The sequence below is a fragment of the Procambarus clarkii genome, chromosome 12, assembly GCF_040958095.1.
Source record: "Procambarus clarkii isolate CNS0578487 chromosome 12, FALCON_Pclarkii_2.0, whole genome shotgun sequence".
Classification (NCBI taxonomy): domain Eukaryota; kingdom Metazoa; phylum Arthropoda; class Malacostraca; order Decapoda; family Cambaridae; genus Procambarus; species Procambarus clarkii.
Genome location: NC_091161.1, coordinates 7,405,243 through 7,424,949, shown reverse-complemented (window position 1 = coordinate 7,424,949; position 19,707 = coordinate 7,405,243). Strand labels below are relative to the sequence as shown.

At 44.7% G+C, this 19,707-nt stretch overlaps 1 protein-coding gene across 2 annotated transcripts in view; it reads right to left on the bottom strand.

Moving 5' to 3' along the window:
* Nucleotides 1–10,865: 10,865 nt before the first annotated feature.
* LOC123749151 (gamma-interferon-inducible lysosomal thiol reductase) overlaps nt 10,866–19,707 on the bottom strand; it is a 124,591-nt gene continuing 115,749 nt past the window's right edge. For both annotated transcript variants that reach the window (XM_069323212.1, XM_069323211.1), the window contains exon 5: nt 10,866–12,879. In XM_069323212.1, coding sequence (XP_069179313.1) covers nt 12,793–12,879 — 87 coding nt within the window. In that variant the 3' untranslated portion in view covers nt 10,866–12,792. The remainder of the gene's footprint in view (nt 12,880–19,707) is intronic.

Below are 19,707 nucleotides of genomic sequence, written 5' to 3'. Positions count from 1 at the left end.
CATCACTAAATAATAGCAGTTATATATTTATTTTGACATTTTTCGGCGATGATGTGGTCACAAGCTGAACAGCAATGCTGTTCGCTCATGCTGCGTGCGCCAGCCTTGGTTGCTCCAACAGAACTGTGGCTCTCACATCCGAGAATATTGCTCACAATTTAAAAAAAAAATGGCATCTGTTTACAAGAGCCCTGAGGAAGCTAATGTGAACCCTGTGTAGCCGTGGGCCATTTGAATTGTGCCTGGCACCCTATGGCGTATATATACGCCATGCGCACAGTGGGACATGTTACTCATGGCGTGTATATATATACGCCATGCGCAGAGTATGGGTTAACTGGTGCCTTATTTATAGAGTTAATGGCCGTTAAATCCGGAATATGGTATTGAATTTAAAAGGTCCAATACGTTTTAAACTGGAGGCCACTGTTGTGTTTGTGACAACCTTGTCCTCGCTTGGTCAACGCTTACATTTTTCCTCCACAGATTTCACTACTACTTTACAGCATGTAGTCAGAGCTAGTCACAATCGCAAGGAATAAAAACAGACCAGTCTGGTTAACCTGTACAATCTACGTCCAAAAAGATAAAAATAACTGCCTTAGAAAGAAACCCAACAAGAACCACTTCATGCAACTAGCACTCCCGCTCGTTAGTGCTACAAGGCCTGCAAGATTCCAGGTCAGCGGTGTCCCCAACCCAACAGGCAGCGAGATGTAGGCAGTACGGATGATCGTTTCCCGAGGCAGGGGCAAGGAACTCCCTTCGACTTAGCACAAGGCGAGAGCGGGCTCAAAAGAAGTAGCAATTGTACGACCGAATCCACAGGGGTTTTCCAGGGGCCTGAAGAGTGACTCAGCCCTATGGGAAGCCTAGGCACTGGGGCCAGCTAAGCCAGTATAACCCTGTCAATTAGCAGGCAAACTGATCACCAGCAGCAGCTAGGAAACCTCAGGGGCAACAGAGGAGGTTATCTTGAGGTTATCTCAAGTTGATTTCGGGGCTTTTTTAGTGTCCCCGCGGCCCGGTCCTTGACCAGGCCTCCACCCCCAGGAAGCAGCCCGTGACAGCTGACTAACTCCCAGGTACCTATTTTTACTGCTAGGTAACAGGGGCATAGGGTGAAAGAAACTCTGCCCATCGTTTCTCGCTGGCGCCCGGGATCGAACCCAGACCACAGAATCACAAGTCCAGTGAGCTGTCCGCTTGGCCAACCAGCTCCCTGGAGGACTGCCGATGCAACCTAGGCTTGCCTTATAAGAAGCTAAGCAGACTTCCTTTGTCTAAACGAGACGAGAACGCCTGAGAATAAAAATGAATTAAAAAAAAAACTCCCTGAAGACACACAACAAACTGAGTCAGAGACAAACATCGGCCGCTGCATTGAAATAAAGCTAGTTGTGCCATCTGCAGTGTGCCCCATCCAGCCAATAACACTGTCCTACCCAGGGGCCTGACAGCTGAGTGGACAGCACTTCAGATTCATAATTCTGAGGTTCCGGGTTCGATTCCCGGTGGAGGCGGAAATAAACGGGCAGTTTCTTTCACCCTGATGCCCACTGTTACCTAGCAGTACATAGGTACCTGGGAGTTAGACAGCTGCTACGAGCTGTTTACTGGGGGGGGGGGTGTAACAATAAGGAGGCCTGGACCACGGAGATGCTAAGCCCCGAAATCATCTCAAGATAACCTCTCTGAAGATAACTACCCAGGGCAAGACGGAAAGATCGAGACCCCCCAATGTACCCTCAGGGGTGAAGAAAACATCAAGCAATGAAGTCTTCAAACGGGGAGCAATTCCGGAACACCCCAGGGAAGATAACCCTGACACGCAAGAGCAATACTCACGGAGCACCTAGGAAAGGTCACTCTTGGCGCATGCTGCTCCTGTACACCAAGACACCTGGCCACCACACCAACACACAGTTGGAACAGCCACACAAGGCAAAAATCCAAAACAGGAACTTGAGGCCAGAGGTGACTGATCTGACCACCAGCACATCACTTCAAGAACTGGAGTGGTGGGCTGCCGTCTCCAGTAACCAATTGTGTTATAAAAAGACTTAATATATAAAATGAGCTGCGTAACTAGCCTATCAAGATCATTACTTGCTCAGCTAAATTAATACTGGGGTTCAGTTCCTGAGCCCATTATGTACTGTAAGAGCCCTGTAATCTGGATTCATTAACCCAAACCTTTGGGTAATCTGGCCAAAATCAAGTTTGAGATTTTTTCTATCAAACTTGGCCAAACTCTGACAGAAATCTGAGTTACTGGGACTTTCCACCGGGTTACTGAATTAATGACTTTGGAAGACTTATGCTCACCAGAAACTCAAGAGACTTCAACCAGTGAAGCATCAGCAGCAGGCAGTCAAAACTGATCTGGCCAACCTCAAACAATAATTTTAGTGTTGTGTTTTTTGGTTAATAAACAAACATTAATATAAAACAAAAAATATAATACCTAATATTATTATTATAACAAATAATAATTACAGTATTACTAAAAATTGCATGTACAGACTGCACAGTGTATTTCCTTGCTAAAATAAGGGATTTATTTTCGCCTATGAATAATAATATTTAAAATGTAAGCAAGACGCAACAAGTGTCACTGGTGAGGCAGATGCTTCATTTTCTTGACACTTGCCACACTATTAAAATTTTCTATTGCAGATTTCTATGCCTCTAATGAAGGAGGTAGTCACAGCTAATCAGGCATTTACATTATGCCAGGCATTCACAGTTGCAACCAGGAACAGTCAAGGAGCCCAAGTCTGATATCTGTCCAACTGTTCATCTCTCGGTCCGTCCGTTTGTTCGTGTCTCGGTCAGTCCGTCTCTTTGCCTGTCCCTCTCTTCGTTTCTTGGTCAGTCAGTCAGTCTGTCTCTCCCCGTCTCTTTCTCCTGGGCTACCAGCTGTTAGAAAGTGAACCAAAAACCATAACAATACAGTATTAATCCCATCTAGATGCAGCCATATGGGGGTACAGGGAAAGGGGAAACAGTGGAGAGGGTCAGGTGTGGGGATGAGGGGAAAAGAGATAGCATTGAGGAATGGGTGTGGCAAAGGAGAGCAGGGAAATGGACCAGTCTCTCCAATAGGCCAACAACTTAGTATGTTGGTCCTAGTTTTGAAATCTGTCACATTGCTATCTGCCCACCCACTCTGGAGCCTGTTCTGCTGCCCAATCTACTAACCATCTGCCCTGTCACCTGCTCCCCTGCTCTGCTGCCCACTGCCACCTGCCTGCTTTGTCAAATATGTCATCCTTCTGACTACTGCTGCATGTCTGCTCTTCCACTCTCCCGCCTGCTCTGCTGCTGGCCCACCCAATGCCGCCTTCTTGTTAGCCATGTATTTCCTGCCCCCTGCAAAATTCTACATTGCAGTTCCATTACTGGAAGATTTTTTCTAACTTTTTTGCTTTAATATAAATTTGAACAAGTTTTTGCCAAGACCATGTCTGGTAGCAGCAGCAATTGACGTGAGGCTACTGTAATGACTGGTATATACAGTTTAGCTTTTGTGGTTTTTAATGTAATGTTTCTCTTAGCTAAAATACCAGTTTGTTTTATTTGGGTTAATTTTTAAGTTACAGTTGTGTTTGAGAGTATGTAAGAGTAAATGAGTATGAATCTCTATGTAAACTTTTTTCGTGCGTTTCCGTGAGAGGAGTGTTCCAGTACTCCATGTGGAGGAGAGAGGGAGGCCGAGACTCCAGACACAAAGTTGTGTGGTGTGTTTCTCGTGAGGTACCCACCTCACTGTGTGAGGTTATTGACCTCTATTTATATCAGAGTGTCGAGAACTGTATTTGTTAATCTGGCGAGTGAGTTTTCCTTCTTAGTGTATTATCCTTTTTCCTGAGGTTATATAAATGTAATGAACGCACTTTCTTTGTCTTTCGAGTCCTGCCAATGCAAAAATATGGTACCGGTCCCACATGGTCATTCTTGTGTTTGAAGTGTGTATAAATTCCCTTGGTTCTACATCCCTAGTTTAACCCTTAAAGTACGCATCACGTCATATGACGTGTTGGAGTACTACGCAAGATTTAAACGGCCCGCGGATACACGGGGTTCACCACACCTTCATCAGGGCTCTTGTAAACAGACGCCATTTAAAAAAAAAATCGTGGGCCAAACTCCCGGGTGTTATTGGCCTCAGTATTGAGTGAGCAACCAAGCCTGACGCACGCAGCATGAGCTAACAGCACTGCTGTTCAGCTTGTGACCACAGCATCGCCTAAAAATGCCAAAATATACTTGTTCATGCTATTATGTAGCGATGATATTATTACAGAAGACCCCTGACTGATAAAACTGACCAGGGTTCTGATAATAGCAGGATTGTGGTGATATTTAGCGCTGTGCTGCATGGAGGGAGTAATGCTGTGGGAGGGAGGGTGGTGGTGATGTCTTCTGACTCTGTGTGGCCACCTTTTATTGACTGCTCTCACCATACCAGCTTAGTGGTTCGCTATGGTGAACACAAATGTAGATACTTATATATAACGTGTGTATAGAGGGTATAAACAGCAAGAGAAGGTTTGGAGCCGCCATTTTGGTGAGGGCGGTGGCGTCGTCTGCACGACGCCACCGTGCAGACGATGGTGGTGTTTACTGGTTACCACGATGGTCTTTGGGCACCATACCAGTTTATTTGTACAAGTATGGTGAATAAAACAGGTAGATATTTATATATAATGTGTGTATATAGCGTAATAACACCACACAGTATTGTTGGAGGAGAAATATTAGTGCGTCTGGCCTTGACTGTGTGAGGTCCTATGTCTTTGTGCCTTTACTCACCATACAAGCTTAGATGCACAGTAATTGGTGAACAAAACATGTAGATACTTATATATAATGTCTGTATATAGTGAATTATAGCAAAAACAGTATTGTGGGAGGAGAATGTGGGTGAGTCAGATGACTTGAGGGAGGGCGGGAGTGGCTGGCTGGTACACGGCAGTCACTCCTCGTTACTTTTTGACTCATAATAGCTACTTAGTGGTTCGTTATAGTGAACAAAACATGCAGATACTTGTATATAACCTGTGCTTATAGTGTACTAACCGACAAAGTATTTGTTCACTGATTGATGAACATAATTGAATCAACAATATGCACACCATATTTTTGAGTACAGCAATGATTCACTCATTTTATTATATAAATATATCAAACTACACACTATTGAATAATATTACAGCAAAAAAACTATGAAAAATCAATCAGAGACATTGAAATAATTAGGTAATTATCTCTTTGTGGCAACTCCAGCCTGACAGCTGGCGAGCAACAGACCGCCTGGGACGCACGCTGAGTCAGCCCCTATTTTTTGGCAGACTTCCCCGCCCTATAGCGGGCAATATATGCCACTTACGATTTTTGTATTATTTTTCCCGTGATCAGTGAACACAAATTAACAGGTTAGGAAGAAAAAAATATTTTTTTTTTTCCAAAATTACATGCGCCTGTGGGGAAGAAAGGATATTATACCCCTAGCATGTTAAGGGCTAAAGTATACTGTAAATAAGAATGTACGGACAGGTTTCGTGAGTGCGTACTCTAGGATACAGCTTACAAGCTTTGTGACCTTACACTACAAAGAGGGAATAAGTTAGGATAAATGGATAAATGCTATCCATTTAAAAATATGCTAGAGTGATTGAACTTTTTGAAAATTGCTATTCTGCTGTACATGTTTCAAAGGATTTTGTTATAGGTATGAGCACCATCAATGATATGAGGGGAATGTCGTTTGAAGCCTTTCATTGAGCAAGTTGATGAACTCCAACAAAGAGTTGGAGTTTCTGTTACTGTCAATAAAGTCTTTGAGTACTGTATGTACTGTATATGAAGATCCTTACTTAGCCATGTAAATTTTTATTCAGTGTATTTGAAAATACAAATAATGTTAGAGGTGGATTTTTTTTGTTAATTGTTAATACCTGCAACTGTATATTTTTGGACCTTCCAGGTAAGAATTCATGCTAATCTGGATTTCAGAGTAACTCATAGGTAGGTGGGCACCATATGATCTGGATTAGTGAGCTTAGACAGTATCTCTGTAATTATCAGTACCACCCATACGATGGGAATGAGGCACATAAACCAGCGTTGAATGTAATGAAACGCCATTTTCTGGGCGAGTCCCAGATGCTCCCTGGCGCTATACCAGGGTGATATGCATATATTAGAACATAGCATCAGTCAATTCGATTAGTGTCCTAGCCTACCGGGGACCACGAGTCAGGACCTGGTCCCCTTAGAGAAGCGCGAGGAGCGGTGGCCTATAAAAACCCCCAATGTGGTTGGAAGCATTCGATGTCTGCCATGTACTGGGTTAGACACCCAGAAAGGTGGGCGTCTCAAAACAGACTCCACCTGGTTAAAATTGCTACTGAAAACTGAACTATCAAGATGAACTCCACAATCTGAAAACAAGCAAACAAGCATGACATCACAACTGCCGCTCTCTACACAGCTCTTCCCCTCAGATACATTCAGCACATTTCATTATATTCAACATTCTCCACAGAAAACCAGTGTTGAATGTATAAAAACACCATTTTCTGGGGGAGCCCCAGACTCCTTGCGCCGGCTACCCAACCCCAGTTCAGAGGACGAATATCAAAACGTGAAAAACCGCAGATTGGGAGGGAGGGAGTGTTGTCAGGGAGCCTCCGGGACTCACCCAGAAAAGGTGTTTCATTGCATTTAAAGCTGGTTTTCTGTGGAGACCCCCTCCAGCTCCCTGGGGCTACCTAACCACAGAAAACGTAAAGAGGGACTTACCCGGGAGGCGGCCACCACTCTCTTCTCAACTCGAAGTCGAGACAACTGGCTGCAACCTGCGACCCAAAGCAACATGCCCGACAAGGGCCAGGAACATTAATGAGTTAACGAGGAGGCCAGGATCCTGTTCGACCACCAAACTCCTCGCTCCTGAAAGTCAGCCCAAGACATATTACCAAAAACGGCAGCAAAAGCAGCAAATTTGCGAACGTCATGGGCACAAGGATAGACAGCAGGTTGGCTGGACCGAATAACCCTGTGGACAACCTGGGAGACTTGAGCCCTGGAACAGGGAACAAGAGAAACTGGGGGTCTACTCCCAAAGCGCGTCCCTGGTCACAGAGACCATAGGGCACAAATAATGGCAAAGAGCAGGAACCGGACACAACACTTAGTGCATCCCCCGGGCCGAACCAACCAAGCATCAACCACCCAAAGACCCCTTCAGAAAGCCGCTGTCTCGTTCTTCGCCAGAAAAGAAGAAAACGGTTACAACCGAGCAAATCTACCACCAGGACCAACCCGACCCGACCCCCAGAGGCAATGCCAACCAGAAAAAAAGCCTTGCCAAAACAATCCCGAATCCAAGGGGCGGCCACAAATCTAGGAGAAAAGAGGAAAGAGATCACCCTGTCCAATGACCAGTATGGCTCAGGCGGCACATAAGCAGGCTGAAGGTGAAACAAAGCACAAGACGGCTTTCGAATGCGGGGCTGAAGTGACATCCACCCCAAATGCAAGCAGAAGCGACTCCGCCAGTCGCCACATGATACGAGGATACAATATTCAGCATAAGATGACGGTCCTGAAACAACCAAGAGAGAAAGAACAAGGCTACCCGACCCGAAACCGAAGAAGACATACGAAGGGACAAAAAGTAATGAAAGGACCGCCAGAAGACTTCATACTGCCGCCGAGACGAAACTCACAAGTGGGACACCATCAAAGAAGCCACCTGATCACCATACAAATGGTGATAAACCCACATCAGAAAGACCAGATGCAAAGATTGGAAAAGCTCGTACCAGCCATGTACTGGACTGGACCGATCTGCTGAAGAATCCCCGGTTTGGACACCGAGCAAGCAGTGCCAGAAACCATGGCTAGGCCGGCTACCAGGGGAGCCAACAATACTACTGTCCCTTAGCAAGTCTCCAAACGAGCCAGGACCCAAAGCAACAGCAGAACTGGGGGGAAGAAATATAGGTAACCCCACCTCAACCAATCCTGCTGAAAGACATTGAACCTGATGGCCCCACAGTCGGAGAAGGGCACCACATATAATGTAATGAATGATGGCCTGTTTACGCCTCGACCATGCCGACGTAAAGAGGTCCACCTTCGGGTCCCCGTATGTCTGGCAGAGCCAACTGAACTAGTCAGCATTGACTGTCAATTCCGTAGAAGGGGAATGAATGAGGACAGGCCATCCGCCAGGATGTTGGACACTGGATGTGAACTGCCAGGAGAGCCTTAACCCCAGGGACTCAGCAGATGAGTCACCCAAAGCGACCAGCCTCAAAGAGCCATGGACTGCATCAAACCACCCTCGGTTCAGGCAATGAACCACCAGGGCACAGTCCGAATGGAGTTGGATTGTCGATCCTTGAGCAGCACAAACATCTGAAGCGACAGTCACACCGCCGCAAACTCCCGCACCGTGCTGCGAGCCTGACGGACGGACAGACCCCACCAGCCCTGGCCTGGTGAGCACTAGTTATAAAACCCCAGCAAAGAGATGACGCATCTGTGTACACATCAAGTGAGGGCTCGGGAAGGCACCATAGCAATGAACTCCGAAAAACCCGAAGAGAAAGCCAGCGACGAAGCAGGCTATGCAAGGCCCCCAGTGATCTAACTCAAAATCGTGAGAGCGGTGAAAGGGACACCCTTGGAGAAACCAGAACAGCTGCCGAAGCCAGACCCGACCCAGTGGGTAAACCAGCACGGCAAAGTTCAGACTCCTGCACAGCTGCTTGAGCAACCGACGAGAGACCTGGGAGCCCCCAGAAATAGCCGAAGGCGGGACCACAGTCGTAGCAATGACGCTGGAGAGAGAAATAAGGAAGGTATCCGAGTGCCACACAAGACCCAGCCAAGTCCAAACCCGAGAGGGAACCAGATGGGATTTACTCCAGTTCACCAAGAATCCAAACCTGGTGAGCTGGCGAGCACACACACAGACTAGCTGGGAGCCCATACCAGCCAGTCATTGAGGTAGGCCAGAACCTGAACTCCTAGCAAACACAAGCAGGTCACCACAACCCGGGTAAGGCATGTGAAAACGTAAGGTGCCGGATTCAAGCTGAATGGAAGGCAACGAAAGTGGTAAGCCGACGTCCCACAACAAAACTGAGCCAGTCCCTGAACCCCAGATGAATCGAGACATGCCAATACGCGTCCCGGAGGTCCAGAGACACCATCCAAGCATCCAGCTCCAAAAGAATCCAGACCTGGGAGAAGAGTGGTTATCCAAAAGGAGGGGCAAAAGACCCAGGGGTTCAGACGAGACAAGTCCAGAATGAATCTCAGATCTGCACAGTCCCATTTCGGAACTGGAAACAGGCGGGAAACCCACCTGAGGGACAGGGTCGTTTTGACCATGCCCAAGTGCACCCACTCCAAGATGACCTGGCAGAGTGCAGAAGAGGCCTGCTCTGTGAACCCCTAACCTTCCGAAGGAAGAGGAGCCACCCAACACCATCGCAGGCCAGAGTAAACAACCCAGAAAATCCACAAATCATGGGACGAGGCGCATGCAAACAGAGCGAGCCTCTTTGACGGGGCGAACCACGAAAAGGCAAAAGCCCCTTATGAAAACCCGAACGATGTGCAGAGTAATCACCGAGTAGACCAGACCAGACGACGTGTACAAATACGGGGGCCTAGCGGGGGACCAACAGAATAACAGAGGGTGGACAATGACCGAGGGGGCAGACCCCCATCAGATAAATCAAACATAAGAAAAAGAAAAACCAGCAAAAGCACAATGTCCCAAGGAGGAACAGAACCAGCTGCTGTGTATAATAGGAGACAAGCTGCACAGTATCTTGCATCCTTACCAGCTATGATACCACCACCTACCCAAGTCCTGGGTAGGAGGACATAGCCAACAATGGCTATGAAAACCCCAGCTGACCCCAAGGGCGGACAATTGCCGAGCAGCAAATGATCCCTACGGAGGTAGTTCCCGAACGACTTGAGGAAGGCAACCCCAAACTGCAAGGGCAGTTCTTACAGGGCACCTAGGGAAGGTGGCCCTAGGCGCATGCAGCCCCCGTACTTCGTGAATTACTCCTGGCTTGCACACCACAACACAGCAAGAGGCTCTGGCTCTGACCAAAGAGCCAGAGCTCAACCAACGCAAGCACAACTAGGCGAGTACAGCAGAACACCACAAGGGCACCACACTGCACAGAGTCAGGAGCCAGAGCCAAACGACTGCCACCTAGCACAACAGCCTCAGAACTGAGGTTGGATAGCCGGTGCAGAGGGTCTGGGGGGCTCCCCCTTTCCCCTCCCAGGGAGGGTGGAACTGCGCAGACAGGCAGTGCAGCGGCAGATGTGACGTCATGCTTGTTTACTGGTTTTCAGATTGGGGAGTTTTGCTTAGCAGTTCGGCTTTTGGTAGTAATGTTTTACCACTTGGGGTCTGTTTTGGAATGCCTACTTTTCTGGGTGCCTAACCCGGTCAATGGCAGACATAGAATGCTTCCAACCACATAGGAATTTCTATAGGCTATTACTCTTTATGCCTCTCTGAGGGGGGGTCCAGGTTCTGGCTCGTGGTCCCTGGTAGGCTAAGAACTCCATTTGAAGGACTGTTGTCACGGTCTAATACTTGCATATCAGCCCGGTAAGCTCCAGGAAGACAGAAGGGCTCTCCACGGAAATGTAAGGTTGTATCATCTATGTGAAGCTGCAAAATATTAATCTTATTAGCCAAGTTACAATCATTCTAATCACCTAGTTTATAACAGTGACATTTAGGTTTAAGAAACTTGATATGTGTAGAGATAATTCATAATTTGCCATGCATAACTTACAACACACACTTATTGCTGCACTTTTATTTACAACATAATATATAGTCTCAAGATAAAGCTAAGTGACTATAAAAATACATACAATGTACATGATGTTAATAACACTGAATACAATATAATAGCCCCATGACATACATAATTATTGTATTAGATCATTAGCATCATCTTGTCTGAATTGGAAAAAATAAATTTACCAAAATATTAAATTATCTTGATTTACATCTGTATAAATATTGATGAAACGCCATTTAATTCAACCGCATACCTGGTATGCTGCCTTTAACATGGAAACCATTATGATGCAATAATACCATCATAACCCCACCAAGATGATCATAAAGGGGAACAGAACAATTGAATTACACACAAAAGTATACACAGTTTCCCTAAAATCTCGGCTATACACACACACACACACATTCTTCAATGACATCACACAGCCAAATATACATAAATCTGGATACTTCACTTGATCTGGGGTTTGATGGCACTGAAGAATTTCCTAACTACACATACATAGCCTTACAGTGTCCAGAGTGACATGCTTCATATGCAGAAACATTTATTATGTTAGTCAAATACTTTACGACAAAGTCACACTAATATTAAGAAAAGTTCAGTAACTGTATACTGTTTTTTTTTTTTTAAGAAACCAGGTGTGGATTTTACTTTTTTGGTAAATTAAGCTGAATATAAGAGAGCACAAATTAAAGTAAACTTCTTAATAGGCATTACTGAAGATGTCACCCAAACACCAGAGTAACTATGCAAAAAATAAAATCCCCTCGAAACTATTTTGAACCAGTTAGTACTGATGCCTACCACTGGGTGGCCTGGGGCCAGATTCTGGCTCTGGGGCCAGATTCACGAAGGAGTTACGCAAGCACTTACGAACCTGTACATCTTTATTCAATCTTTGGAGGCTATGTTTACAATTATTAAACAGTTAATGAGCTCCGAACCACCAGGAGGCTGTTTATAACAATACCAACAGTTGATTGGGAAGTTTTTATGCTTATAAACTGTTTAGTAAATGTAACCAAGGGCATCAAAGATTGAGAAAAGATGTACACATTCGTAAGTACTTGCGTAACTGCTTCGTGAATCTGGCCCCTAATCTCTGGTAGGCCAAGTAGGACTCCTGGAACTGATGTGACCTAGTAGTGGGGAGCCAGCTCGGTGAGAGAGCTTCAGGGAGCCATAAAGGGGCTCTCAGAAAAATGCTTCTAGCTGTAACAACAATGCAATCAAAATATGCAAAGTTTTCATCTTGCACTTGCTGCAAAACTTTGCAAACTATAAAAAGCCATAAATGCTATTTTAAATTTCTTGCTACAAATTGCACTGGTATACAGCTTATTTAAAAAAAAAACATCAAGATGCAACTCTTCAACAAATACTGTATTACAATTTCCAAAAATGTGAACATTTCAAGAGGTCTCAGGAAGTTCATTTGTTCATTTACAATAATTCTAGCTAAAATAAATTTGGTCCTTGTAAAATTGGAAGTCATGTCTGAAAACAAATACTGTACAGTTCTTTCTTTCCTATTCGGCCAATAAAAAATCCCTACTGTATCTTGCTACAATTTATCAAAATACATACAAATATTAAAATAAGTAGTGATTAAGTAGCTACCAAGCTACTTAATTATTCAAGAACAAATATAAAATGTTAAAGCCTGAGAATCATTGCCTATTACCTGAATCATCTCGGATCATCATTGTTATAAAACATCATAAACCTCAGATAAACCACACACACACACACACACGCATGCATGCATGGCGATATCTGGAACAAAGTGTCGTTCAGGGCAGGTACTACGGTATATGGAATGAACCAAATGTGCAATTTTTGCAGAAGGAACGGCACAAGTTCCCCTTCCGTTTAACATAAGCATGACTCTGCAAACTTAAATCTCTACTCTGCTTGGCTAGCATGAGGGTGGTTTTGGCCCTTTGTATCTCTTGCAGAGAACTTTGTGAAGATCCTGGAGGATATGCTTCTGATCATCCTGGACCTGAGAAAAATGAGTAACCTGTCATTATATACATGGCTATATATGTTTATTATTCAAAATATCATAAACCATCTATCCCCCTTCAATCACTTTATAATATATTATGCATGAAATTAAGAGTTTACCTCTTCTACAGATGAGAACTTTACTTACTACTAACTAATTTAGATGATAGCCTAATAAAAGTCGTGAACTCACGACTTTTGTTAGTTTAACCTTTAAACTGTGCATGACGTATATACACACGCCATGAGTAACATGTCCCACTGTGCGTATGGCGTATATATATACGCCATAGGGTGCCAGGCACGATTCAAATGGTCTGCGGCTACACGGGGTTCACATAAGCTTCCTCAGGGCTCTTGTAAACAGATGCCATTTTTTTTTAAATCGTGGGCAACATTCTCAGGTGTGAGAAGCACAGTACTGTTGGAGCAACCAAGGCTGGCGCACGCAGCATGAGCGAACAGCATTGCTGTTCAGCTTGTGACCACAGCATTGCCGAAAAATGTCAAAATAAATATATAATTGCTATTATTTAGCGATGACAATATTACAAATGACCCCTAACTGTGCTAAAAATAACCAGGTTTGTGATAATAGCAGGATTGTTGTAATAATTAGCGCTGTGGGAGGAGTGATGCTGTGGGAGGAGTGATGCTGAGGGACGGAGGAAGATTGCATCGTTTACTGACTGTGTGGTCACCTGTTATTGTCTGCATTCACCATACCAGCTCAGTGGTTCTCTATGGTGAACACAAGGATTTGGGAATAATGATGTCCGACGATCTAACATTTAGGGAGCATAACCAAGCAAATATCGCGTCAGCCAGAAAAATGATTGGATGGATTACGAGAACTTTCAAATCCAGGGATCCCATCACAATGGTTGTACTCTTCAAGTCACTTGTGTTCTCCCGTCTCGAGTACTGCTCAGTACTCGCTTCCCCCTTTAGAGCAGGAGAGATTGCTGAACTAGAGGGAATACAGAGAACATATACGGTACGCATAGACGAGATAAAACACCTAAATTATTGGGATCGTCTCAAAGCTCTCCAAATGTATTCTCTAGAAAGGAGACGAGAGAGATACCAAATAATATACACATGGAAAATACTGAAGGGTCAGGTCCCAAATCTACACAGTAAAATAACAACGTACTGGAGTGAACGATATGGAAGAAAATGCAAGATTGAACCAGTGAAGAGCAGAGGTGCCATAGGCACAATCAGAGAACACTGTATAAACATCAGAGGTCCGCTGTTGTTCAACGTCCTCCCAGCGACTATAAGAAATATTGCCGGAACAACAGTGGACATCTTCAAGAGAAAACTGGACGGTTTTCTAAAAGAAGTTCCGGATCAGCCAGGCTGTGGTGGGTACGTGGCCCGGCGGGCCGCTTCAAGCAACAGCCTGGTGGACAAACTCTCACAAGTCAAGCCTGGCCTCAGGCCGGGCTTGGGGAGTAGAAGAACTCCCAGAACCCCATCAACCAAGTACAAATGTAGATACTTATATATAATGTGTGTGTATTAGTGTAATAACAGCAAAAGGATTATGCTGGGAGGTGCCATTTGGGTGACGGAGGTGATGTCGTCTGCATGATTTGTCTGGCTGTGTAGAGGGTGGCCACTATGCTCTTTGGGCACTCTACAAGCTTAGGTGTACAGCTAAGGTGCATACAACATGTAGATACTTATATATAATGTGTGTATAGTGTAATAACACTGCAAACAGTATTGTTGGGGGAAAAAGTTTAGTGCGTATGACCATGAATGAGTGAGGGAGCCACCAGCTGATTGTGTATAGCGACGACTCTTAGTGCCTGAACTAACTATATCAGCTTAGTTGTACAGTTCTGGTGAACAAAACATGTAGATTCTTATATATAACGTCTGTATATTGTGAATAAAATATAAAACAGGATGGTGGAAGGAAAAAGTGGGCGAGTGAGGCAATGTTGAGGGAGTGGCAACGAGTGGCTGGCTGGTGTGTGGTATTCACTCCTCGTTGCTTTTCGACTCTCAATACCAACTTAGTGGTTCGTTATGGTGAACAAAACATGCAGATACTTATAAATAACGTATGTATAGAGTGTAATAGCAGCAAAACTATTTGTTTATTGTTTTATGAACATAATAACTGAATCACTAATATGTACACCATACTTTTAGCGAGTATAGCGATTATTCACCACTTTTATTATATAAATATATTACAATACACACTATTGAATAACATTACTGCAAAAAACTAAGAAAAAATCAGAGACATTGAAATAATTAGGTGATAATATATTTGTGGCAACTCCCACCTGTTAGCGCAGGGGACGCTGACTGGCTCTGATGACCGCTCTGCCAATGCCCACTTTTTGCCAGACTTCCTCGGTCTATTGCGCCCAAGTATGTCGCCTACGATTTTTTTTTTATTTTTCCCGTGCTCAGGGAACACAAATTAACATTTTTAGAAGATGAAATAATTTTTTAGATTTTTTTTTCTTGCACACAGGGGTGTAAATGTCCTCAGGACCCCTTAGCAGTGGAAGGGTTAATAGTCACCTCTGTCCGTTCTTATCTCAACTTTACTAATAATGGTTCCATATTCCTTGTTGGCACCCTCCCCGGAGGTCCGGGGAGCAGTGGTGCAGCCCGGACCTGCGCATGCTCTGTGGGTGATTGTTTTGTTCTGGTCGGTGTACACCTGTGTCGGTGATAAGTGCACTTTCTCACGGGTTATACACTGCTCTCGCTCCTCTTATCTCTCCAGTCTTCGCCCCCTGGTTATGGGGTCGTTCTAGGTTATATATGGGGAGCACATCTTGTTATTTCTCTGCTTATGGGTGTGGGGTGGCCCCTCCTCTACCTCTCCACTGCACCTGATCTCCTGCACAAGCATCTCTGGACATGCTCCATTAGCAATGCTCCCAGACTTTTACATGGCTAAGCTGTGTCGTGACCCGATAGTGCCTCTGCTCTGCAGGTGAGATTATATGGTCTGGTGTCTTTGTAAGCCGTGACTCTGGACGTTTATTCATTGCCCGTCGTTCAGTGCCTGGCTGCACCCTTATATATGTTCCGAACCATAATAATGTCTGACCTACGTCGCAGTTAGGTCGCCCCATGTGTTGCGTTTCCGCGGTGGTCACCAGGGTTGATGTTGGCGAGCAGTGATTTTAATGTTCACCATTTCCCCATAGAATTGATGTTCCCATGACACAGTGGGACGACACTGCTCTAGCCTAACCTAATCTAACCTGACATTTACTAACTTTGGATTTTCGTTTCATGGGTTATCGAGATTGTGACGATAATCTCCTTCAAGAGATTGAGCCTGCTCTTCCCTCCCAAGTTCGTCGCTATATACATCCCTATACAACTAATATGGAAGAAATATCCAACAAATACAACACCAAGGTTTGCCAGAGAGCAAACGTATGCAGCACCAGGAACACCTGCTCCCCCCCTCCGCCACTCGAATCACCAAACTACCTGTCAGTCGCCTGCTCATCGCTGATTGGCTGTGTGTCCAGTTGCACCTGCCCTCCACCCGCCACACTACCTGATGTCTGGGGCCACACGACCTACAGACCTCAGAATATCCAGTGCTTTCAACAAGTTAACACGTCTCGTTGGTAGACTAAGCTCTGGCTTACGTGTACTAAGAGAGGTGGCAGCTTAACCCTTAAAGTGCGCATCACTTCATATGAAGTGTAAATCGTTTTACCAGTCAACTGCGCTTCACTTCATATGAAGTGTATGGGTACCGCGCACGATTTGAATGGCCCGCGGTGTAGCTGGGGGTCCCATACGCTGCCCAGGGGCTCTAGTAAACAGCGGCCATTTTGAAAAAAAATCCAGCTCATGATCCGATGGCATGGGAGGCCTCAGTTTAGCGAGAGTCACCATGGCAAGTGCACGGTCAAACGCCTCACGGGCACGCACCACTCAGTCCCTCACCCCAGAGCAAATAGCCCACAAATTATTCTCTGAAGGTGAAGAAAGTGTGTTTGACGATTCAGACAACGATGAGGATTACACACAGTTGTCGGGTGATAGTAGCAGCAGCAGTGAAAGTGAGAATGATCGCCATGCCATGGCGAGGCCTATACGCTCTCCCATGCCTCCTCGCCCATTTTCTACCCCAATTCTACCACGACCTCACAGTTCCTGTGGATATTTTCTGTTTGAGGGTGACGAGTCAGAGGGAGGTGACTCCTTTTCTGGGTTTAGTGACTCAGATCAAAGTTTTATTGAGCCTGTGGCTGGTACCAGTGGTGTAACTGGGCGAGAAATTGTCGCGTCAGCAGCATCTCGCCCGGCCAAGCGCCACCGCATGGCACCACATGAGGGACCAAGACCCTCGTGTTCACGTGCACCCACCTCACGTGCACCCACCTCACGTGCACGTAGCCGCCGTGCTTCTCGCAGACGGTATTCAGCTCCTGGTCGCCGGTATGCATCGCTTCCTCGCCGTCTTTCCTCTGCATCTCGCAGGACGCCTGGTGTACTTGAGTGGAGTGATGGTGACGATTTTATTCCTAATATTCTTCACTTTGACAATAAAGATGTAGGGATTACAAACCTTTTCCCTAATCAAGGTGAGGACATGGCTGAGATGGAATATTTTACAGCATTCTATGATGAACCACTCATGGAATACATTGTACACCAAACGAACCTGCATGCTGCTTACCTGATTGAGAGGGAAATCACAGAATTTTCACGACTGCAGCGTTGGAAAAATACCACAGTGGCGGAAATGTATGTGTTTTTGGCACTCTGTTTGTTGATGAAGCACTGTCACAAACATGCAATAAATGACTATTGGAGCAAGGACAAGACAATACCAACACCTTTATTCGGGAAATATATGTCACGAGACAGGTTTCAGATACTCCTCAGGTGTCTACATTTTGGAAGTGTTCAGGACCGAACACCTGATGATAGACTGTGGCGAGTGAGGCACTACATGAACGATGTTATTGGAAAATTCAGAGATTTTTACGTACCAGCACAGAAGCTGGTGGTTGATGAATCTCTCATACTTTTCAAGGGACGTGTTCCATTCAAACAGTACATTCCCTCAAAACGAAACCGATTTGGCCTGAAATTTTTTGTTCTTTGTGATTGTGAGACAGGATACGTGTTACACATGATTCTGTACTCGGCTAGTGATGTAGACATTCCCGGTAACGACGAACATGGATTCTCGGGGAGTGTAGTGAAGACCATCATGGCTCCGTGGATGAACAAGGGACACATTTTATACACAGATAATTACTATACAAGTCCCTTGCTAGCTCGGTTCTTGCTAGAAAATAGAACCGGATTGGTTGGTACAGTAAAGCCACAACGAAGGGAAATGCCTGTGTTTGACAACGACATTGCAGTTGGCGAGTGTCAGAGAAGGAAAAGTGATAACATTCTGTCAGTTCGGTGGAAAGACAAAAGAGAGGTGAACTTGTTGACAACAATTCATGATGGAACAATGGTGAACAGTGGGAAAGTGAGCCATAAAACAAACGCACCACTATATAAGCCAGACTGTGTTTTAGACTATAATATCAACATGCGGTTGATTGATAAATCAGACATGATGATTGGCACTGCAGAGTGTGTGCGGAAGACATGTAGGTGGACGAAAAAAGTGTTCTTCCATCTTGTGGACATGAGCATGCTGAACTGTTTCAACATGTACCTTGTGAGAACTGGACGTAAGCCCACTTTCCGTGACTTTGTATTTGATGCTGCAATACAGTTATTAGGAAAGTTTGCAAAAGATGTCCCAGGTATTCAGCGGCCCATCATAAACCCACTGTTGCAGCATGCTGGTACTCCACGCCTCGCTCACACTGAAGGCTTCCTAGCACACAAACTTAAGTATTTGCCACCTGGTGTGAAGCGTGCAATAGCCCAACGTGATTGCTTGGTGTGTAAAACAACGACACGTAGAGACAAGAAACGGAAGCTTGTGCAAACATGGTGTGAAACGTGTGGTATCCCATTATGTGCTGTCGACTGCTTCAATGACTACCACAGTCTAGAAATCTTCTAAGTGTGCTTCAAAGTGTGTATAGCGTGTGCGAGTGTGTAAATATGTAAACATATAAGCAGATAGCGTGTGCGTGTGTGTAAATATATACAAATATAAGCAGAACATACAATATAATAGCCTGTAATGACATATTATATTGCCGTAATTGAAAACATTTGTGTGCGCCTGTGTATACTCAAATATGCAACAATTATTGATACAAAATATGTTCAAACAGTATTTGAAACACAATTAGTGAAAAAAAATTAGATAAAATGCGCTTAGACATTGTAAATAAATAGCGCAAAAATATATTTGTGGCAACTCTGGCTGTTTGAGGACCGCGCGCAACACCTCCCGGGCGTGTACTGCATGAGCGAACATGCAGATTGTGACGTCATCACCGAGCTTCTCGGCTCTATTGCAACAAAAGTAAGTACAATAGAATTTTTTTTTTTATTTTTCCCGTGATCAGTGAACAGAACTTAACAGATTAGCAAAAAAAAAAATTTTTTTTTTTTCAAAATGACATGCCCCTGTGTGGATAGCAGGATATTAGACCCCGAGCATGTTAAGGGTTAAAGCCAATATTCCTGCACCTATTATCTGATTGTATATTGTTCACTTGTTATTACTCACTTGTCTTAACGTAACTTTTCATTTTGTCATTTGATTATTCTTATTATTTTGATTGACTGATTTTATGTTCCAATTTGTATGTCCATTTTATTCATGTTTTGCTTTTCTAACGTAATTAAAATCTCATTGTTAAATTTACTTGTGTTTTGTGTGTCT